At 46.3% G+C, this 7,723-nt stretch overlaps 1 protein-coding gene across 4 annotated transcripts in view; it reads left to right on the forward strand.

The window, feature by feature from the left end:
* The window catches only part of LOC125456542 (quinone oxidoreductase-like protein 2), a 37,326-nt gene extending 31,839 nt beyond the window's left edge, over positions 1–5,487 (forward strand). For all 4 annotated transcript variants that reach the window (XM_048539748.2, XM_048539750.1, XM_059647729.1 and 1 more), the window contains one exon: positions 5,261–5,487. In XM_048539748.2, coding sequence (XP_048395705.1) covers positions 5,261–5,329 — 69 coding nt within the window. In that variant the 3' untranslated portion in view covers positions 5,330–5,487. The remainder of the gene's footprint in view (positions 1–5,260) is intronic.
* Positions 5,488–7,723: the final 2,236 nt, after the last annotated feature.

Consider the following 7,723-nt stretch of genomic DNA (forward strand, 5'->3'; position numbering starts at 1 on the left):
CTTTGCACTTTTCTCCGTCTTTTTTGATGTTACAGCCTGTCTCCCGCGGTTTGACTCCCTTAATGTAGTAACGAGACTTTGCATTTTCTTCAAACAGTGCAGTTTTCGGGCCAGCTTTGTGAGGACGTGCTCCTCGGACGCCCGAGAGAGAAGCACCGTTTTTGCCTTGAGCTCGGGTCAGGGCAGGTGTGGGGTCGCTGTCATCCGAGTGAGCGGCCCCGGCAGCAGCGAGACGCTGGTCCGCCTGACCGGCCGGAGAGCTCTTCCGCCGGCCAGAGCCGCTGCCCTCCGGCCGCTGCTGGACCCCGGGACGGGGGAGCGCCTGGACACGGCGCTGGTGCTGTGGTTCCCGGGACCCCGCAGTTACACCGGCGAAGATTGCTGCGAGCTCCATGTCCACGGGGGGCCGGCGGTGGTCGGCGGAGTCCTCCGAGCCCTGGGAGACCTGCCCGGGCTGCGGCCGGCGGAGGCAGGCGAGTTCACGAAACGTGCTTTCCTCAATGGGAAGCTGGACCTGACCGAGGTCGAGGGGCTCGGAGACCTCATTCACGCCGAGACCGAAGCCCAGCGGAGGCAGGCTCTGCGGCAGATGTCCGGCGACCTCGGGGACCTGTACCATGGATGGAGCGAGAGGTTAACGCGGTGCCTGGCCCATGCAGAGGCTTACATCGATTTCGGCGAAGACGGCAACATCGAGGAGGGAGTCCTCAGTAGCGTGGACGGCGATGTGCGAGCTCTGCAGAGGGAGATCGACGGGCACCTCGGCGACAGGCGCCGCGGCGAGAGGCTGAGGAGCGGAGTCCATGTAGCAATTGTCGGGCCGCCGAACGCGGGAAAAAGTAGCCTTTTGAACCGCATCTGCCAGAAACCCGCCGCTATCGTCTCGCCCGCGGCTGGGACCACCCGGGACGTGGTGGAGGCTGCCGTGAATCTCGGAGGCTACCCCGTTCTGCTGTGCGACACCGCGGGACTCCGAGAGACTCCCGACCCCGTGGAGCGGGAGGGCGTGAGGCGTGCTCGGGAAAGGTTTCGCCACGCGGACGTAGCGCTCTTCGTGTTGGACGCTGCGGAGCTGGTCTCGGAGCCGTCCGGTGCGGTGCCGCGTTTGCTCCGAGGCCATGCGAGTGCGGCGGCCGTGCGTGAACCTGACGAGCGTCCGGCTCAGGCCGAGAGCCCGGCGGTGGCGGACTCGATCGTGGTCTGCAACAAGACCGATCTCGTTCAGCCGGAGGAGCTGGAGACGTTGCGCTCGGTTCTGAAAGAACAGGGGCTCGCTCGGGTGTGCCTGCTGTCATGCAAGACCGGCAGCGGTTTTGACGACTTCTTGCGCCTCCTGGGAGAGCAAGTCGAAAAAATGTGTGGGAATCCGTTGGCCAGCAGCCCCAGTTTAACTCAGGCTCGTCACCGGCTGCACCTGCAGAACTGCACCCGTGCTCTGACGGAGTATTGCCAATACCGAGAGTTGGATCTCGTCGTGGCCACGGAGCAGCTGAGAGTAGCCTTAAGACAACTAGGAAAGATCACTGGGAAGATTGGAGCCGAAGAAATCCTGGAAGTCATATTCAGGGATTTTTGCATTGGAAAATGAAACTTCTGGAGGAAGAGCTTTTAAACTCGTCCAGTGTCATTGTGACTACATGGGGTAGGGAGCAGCATTCCAACTTTTGGTGACAGACTTAATTAAGATGGGGTCTGGATGACCTGGCAAACAACCCTTGCAGAATAATAAAATGTGAGGCTGGATGAACACAGCAGGCCCAGCAGCATCTCAGGAGCACAAAAGCTTACGTTTTGGGCCTAGACCCTTCAGCAGAGAGGGAATGGGGTGAGGGTTCTGGAATAAATAGGGAGAGAGGGGGAGGCGGACCGAGGATGGAGAGAAAAGAAGGTAGGTGGAGAGGAGAGTATAGGTGGGCAGGTAGGGAGGGGATAGATCAGTCCAGGGAAGATGGACGGGTCAAGGAGGTGGGATGAGGTTAGTAGGTAGGAGATGGAGGTGCGGCTTGGGGTGGGAGGAAGGGATGGGTGAGAGGAAGAACAGGTTAGGGAGGCAGAGACAGGTTGGACTGGTTTTGGGATGCAGTGGGTGGAGGGGAAGAGCTGGGCTGGTTGTGTGGTGCAGTGGGGGGAGGGGACGAACTGGGCTGGTTTTGGGATGCGGTGGGGGAAGGGGAGATTTTGAAGCTGGTGAAGTCCACATTGATACCATTGGGCTGCAGGGTTCCCAAGCGGAATATGAGTTGCTGTTCCTGCAACCTTCGGGTGGCATCATTGTGGCACTGCAGGAGGCCCATGATGGACATGTCATCTAAAGAATGAGAGGGGGAGTGGAAATGGTTTGAGACTGGGAGGTGCAGTTGTTTATTGCGAACCGAGCGGAGGTGTTCTGCAAAGCAGTCCCCAAGCCTCCGCTTGGTTTCCCCAATGTAGAGGCAGCCACACCGGGTACAGTGGATGCAGTATACCACATTAAGCAGAGGTTCACCGGCACATCTGCCAATGTGGTATACTGCATCCACTGTACCCGGTGTGGCTTCCTCTACATTGGGGAAACCACACCTCCGCTCGGTTCGCAATAAACAACTGCACCTCCCAGTCTCAAACCATTTCCACTCCCCCTCTCATTCTTTAGATGACATGTCCATCATGGGCCTCCTGCAGTGCCACAATGATGCCACCCGAAGGTTGCAGGAACAGCAACTCATATTCCGCTTGGGAACCCTGCAGCCCAATGGTATCAATGTGGACTTCACCAGCTTCAAAATCTCCCCTTCCCCCACCGCATCCCAAAACCAGCCCAGTTCGTCCCCTCCCCCCACTGCACCACACAACCAGCCCAGCTCTTCCCCTCCACCCACTGCATCCCAAAACCAGTCCAACCTGTCTCTGCCTCCCTAACCTGTTCTTCCTCTCACCCATCCCTTCCTCCCACCCCAAGCCACACCTCCATCTCCTACCTACTAACCTCATCCCACCTCCTTGACCTGTCCATCTTCCCTGGACTGATCTATCCCCTCCCTACCTGCCCACCTATACTCTCCTCTCCACCTACCTTCTTTTCTCTCCATCCTCGGTCCGCCTCCCCCTCTCTCCCTATTTATTCCAGAACCCTCACCCCATCCCCCTCTCTGATGAAGGGTCTAGGCCCGAAATGTCAGCTTTTGTGCTCCTGAGATGCTGCTGGGCCTGCTGTGTTCATCCAGCCTCACATTTTATTATCTTGGATTTTCCAGCATCTGCAGTTCCCATTATCACTAACCCTTGCAGAACATTGTTACTTACTTCAAATGTTACAGAATTGACTCCTCATGCTAAGTGGCATTGAATAAAAGCCTAGAGAGAATCTATACTGCAGGAATTATTAATGTATTCACTACCTCCATTGACGTTAGTAGCTCACAGACATTTTAATCAGGATTCACTGATTGAACAGCTGCCATCTATTTTCGTTTTCTTACAAAAAGCTTGGTTTATATGTAAAATAATGTACATCAAGATGAAGCAAGAAAATGACTGTCATGCCATTTAAATGTAATGAAATTCAGATGTTACAGCAAGTAGAGTTTAAAAATAATGAAATGGTAAATTGACTTCCTCTGTCACATAAAGACATGAATAATCAGTTTCTGAATTGTGCAGAGCAGGAAGAATTCCGATTTTGATTCACTCTGTGCTGAGTTATATTATCAAAGAGAAGTAGTTGGCACTGCTACAGTTAGCCGTCTGGAGTTAGGAAGAGGAGAAAAGCAAATGGACAGGATTCCTGTTCTTCCCTTTTATCCAGCACTGGAAATCTGAATAAAAACTTAAAGAACTGCAGATGCTGCAAGTCAGAAACCTGGAAATCTGAAGGCTTGGAAATGAATACCATGAGCTTGATCACATAGCCTGTTGCACTTGTTTCTGATGGGCACAAGTGGATAATTGAAACAAGAACCAGAGGACGTGTATCTTCTGTAGAGCTGAACCTCAGTTAATGCCTCCAGGGGACAAGAGGGTATGAGCAGAGGAAAGTGATAAAGGAGAAGCACAGTGTTAAAGCAAAAAAAAAGTCTCAAATCAGAATGAGATCTATTTGCTAATACTGACTTATGGAAATAAAACAAGCTAGTGTTTCAAATAAGAATTGATTCCTGACCCATTTTGTAAACTTTTAGCAGGAACAAGGGCATCATGAACATATTATCAACAACAGAAATCTGGATCTGCAACTTCTGGTCACATTCAAAAGATCAGTCAATCTTGTGGTTAAAGCACAGAGGAATCCTCACTGTGAAATCCACATGTCAGGATCAGGGAATTAATCTGAACGTTGGCAATTTCTTTCAAGTAATGCAATTGTGTGATTCCTAGTGAGTGACATGTCTGGAAAATATAGAAGTTTTCTCCAGCTCCCTTGCATCACCTCCAGAAAGACTGAAAGCAGAAAATGATTTCATTACTGTCGAACATAGTGTTTTTCTTTAATTAGTAGACTTATGGCTCTCACACAGGTTGTGATTATTTAATGTGAATGTTACATATAGCATGTAGTGCAGTGTAAAATAATGAGAATAATACTTGTCATGACATTTCCTGGTGAATGTAAAAAGGATTACCTTGAGGTAAGGGGATTGCTACTGAAGTCTTGTTTAAGCTGGATGTTGAAATAACCAGCTTAGTTTCTGCAGTGTGGCCGAGAACATGTATTGTTACATTTTCTATTGCCCTTTGTTGATCAAAGTTTATACTCTGACTATTTGCAACAGTTTTAATACTTGACTGTCACTTAATGATTTTACCAGTTCAGTGTTTTCTACTTCACTCCATGTGCAAATACAGCTTGCTGGGACAAAATCTCTGGCCAGAACACAGAAATGCAGTGTTAGATATTTGTAGCACATAGAAGTTTGTGATTTCAGTTAGAAGATTGTTACTGATCCTAATGTGTTTTCGATCAAGCTTGGACTGATAGTTGTCTATCAACAAGTGCAGACAAGCAAAGTAAGACAAGAGACCTGAAACAAGTCAGAGAAGCAAATGTTTATTTGACGAAATACACCTTGCCAACGTAAGCAGAGTACATGCATGAAATGAATATGTGAATACTTAAAGTGCAAAGCTGTAAAAAAAAATTAATATTATGATCTGGCAATTCATCAAGAAAAATATAAATAACTTGCAGAGTTAAAAGTCAGTTAACTATTGCACTGGTAACTATTCATTACAAGCAGAACATTTGCACTTAAGAGGTACTTTATCGGCTTTGTAATTCTTTTAGGTAAATGAAGCTTTTCTACATGTGACGCAACGCAAATCCACTGGGAAGGTCATCATAAACATGAAATGAACTGAAAGGTGAAACTGGAGACAGGTTGGAATAGGAAAACAAATTCTACACTCACTTTGAATCCACAGAGCTAATCTTGCATATTCCTGTAATCTGTACTGCTCCTCTAAGGAGCTAAACTGTGGTTGAAATTGAAATAAATATTTTGTGGTTGTAAATTTTGTTTTTCACACAATGCCTTTTTAAGCTCCTTTCATTTACACAATGTGTCATCAGTCATAAATGTTAATGTTGCTTCAATGTAATGTTGAGTTTAATTGTATGGTACAGTCTTAGCCAACCAGTTTCCAAAAAATGGGAGGAAAGGAGGAGAGCTGTGAGGCTTGCTTACTTGGAAGGTGTATTGTTGAGCTATGCATGCACCCATCATAGCTGTCTAGAAAGCATGGCAGTCAGAAAACTATCAGTACAGGTAACATTAAAGTCCAAAACTAACAAAAGCTGAAATTGCTGGAGAAACCCAGCAGGTCTGGCAACATCCCTGAAGAGAAAACAGCGGTAATGTTTCAAGACCAGTGACCCTCCTTCAGATTTCATAACAGTTCTGAAGAAGGGTCATTGGACTCAAAATATTACTGCTGTTTTCTGTTCACAGATGCTGCCAGATCTGCTGAGCTTCTTCAGAAATTGCTATTTCTGTTTGTTTCAGATCTCCAGCTTCTACAGTTCTTTTGATTAATATTAACATGGGATTCCCTTTGATAATGACCGAAATGACTAGAAAGGCTGGTTGGGTCACACTGCTTTGGTGTAACTATCTCCAGTCAGCCCACCAAATTATGTATACATTTTAATGTAAGTAAGAGGTGAGATCTCAGACATTTAATAAGAACAAAGCCACATGACTCGACAAAATAGAGCAAAAACGTACTTTGCTATAGAAGTTGGAGCAATAATAGAAATTACTTGCACATTTATTGTAAATGCTAATGTCTGGAATTAATATGTGGGAAGTACGCATTGGCGTGTGCTTAGACATGCCACAATATACCCCAAATAGCAAATGTGACCAAGGTACAGCCCCCACACTTCTCAGCAATTCTGCTTAGATGTTAATGACGTGGCAGGTCATCAAGTCTCATTAAATCTCAAGGGGATTACAATTCTTTAGTTTTGCTGATGAAACTCCCTTGCAAGAGCCATTTTGTTAAGGACACTCTCAATGACTGCACCTCTCCTGTTTGATCCTGCTGTTTTCCTGAGTCTGTAATTCAGTACTCATTCAAAAGCATAACAAGCTTTTCTCAAAACCAGACATGTTCTGGGGTGTACCCTGAATTCTCAACTTGCTCAGTTGAATGAGGCATATGGGCTTTTCAACTCCATTCTCAGCTGCTCTGAAGTATTAATGCTGCCAAGCTTCTTTCAAAACCATCCTGGCTTCCCCAACCCAGACAGCAATCTTTTCACTTTAGAAATTCCCTTGGACTTCTTCAGGTTTCAGATTCCAACTTTTAGCTGATTACTGATTCCTAGAACTTTGTCCTGAGTTTGTTGTAGCAGTACAAAGCCCTCCAACTCTCTTTGACTCCTTCCTTGCAGAATAGCTAAAAATCAGCACTCGAAACGCGGAATCTGTTTCTCCAACTTCTGGAACTGCATTTCAGTCAATTCCAAGTTAACAAAGTGTGAAGCTGGATGAACACAGCAGGCCAAGCAGCATCTCAGCACAAAAGCTGACGTTTCGGGCCTAGACGCTTCATCAGAGCAAAGTCAAGTCCAAACTGAGTGACCAATTGAAGCCCTGGCTCTATTGCAAGGCAGAATGAATGTTGCCACCCAATAATTCTAGGAACTGGAGTTTGTTTTTAATGTTGCATTTCAAAAAGAATGCATTTTTCGTGGTACACAGGAAATAGATTTCAACATGGTAGTTAGGGAAAAAACACACACACACTATAGCTTTCTAGGAATTTGAAATTAAAATGTTAATGTGTATTCTAATAAACTAAAGGTGGCTGCAGAGAAATCATTTGCTTGAAAATGAAAATAGCTCATTGCCTGTAAATTTAATCTGTTATCAATCAATGTTTAAGTTGATTGTTTACTATATGGATGATGACTTACAAAAGGGAGCAAACCAGCAATGAAGCTACTGCTCTACAACAGCAATGGGGAAGGCATTATTTCTGATGGTTCAGACATAGTAAACAGTAGATCCCATTATTGATTTTTATAAATGAAACTATTGCCATGATTAACTGTGTAATATTTTTATTTTGCTTTCATCGTGCTCCTGTATCAGTTTCTTTCAAAGCCTTTGTTTAAGCATTAGAGTTAGTTTCTGGCTCTTAACGCATATCTTCAAAACAAAGCAGGGGCAGAAGGGGAGCTGAATTCACTTAGCACAGATAGAGATAGCTAAACAAAATACATAGTGATTACATAATTCAA

The sequence above is a fragment of the Stegostoma tigrinum genome, chromosome 8 (assembly GCF_030684315.1).
Source record: "Stegostoma tigrinum isolate sSteTig4 chromosome 8, sSteTig4.hap1, whole genome shotgun sequence".
In the NCBI taxonomy this organism is placed as follows: Eukaryota; Metazoa; Chordata; class Chondrichthyes; order Orectolobiformes; family Stegostomatidae; genus Stegostoma; species Stegostoma tigrinum.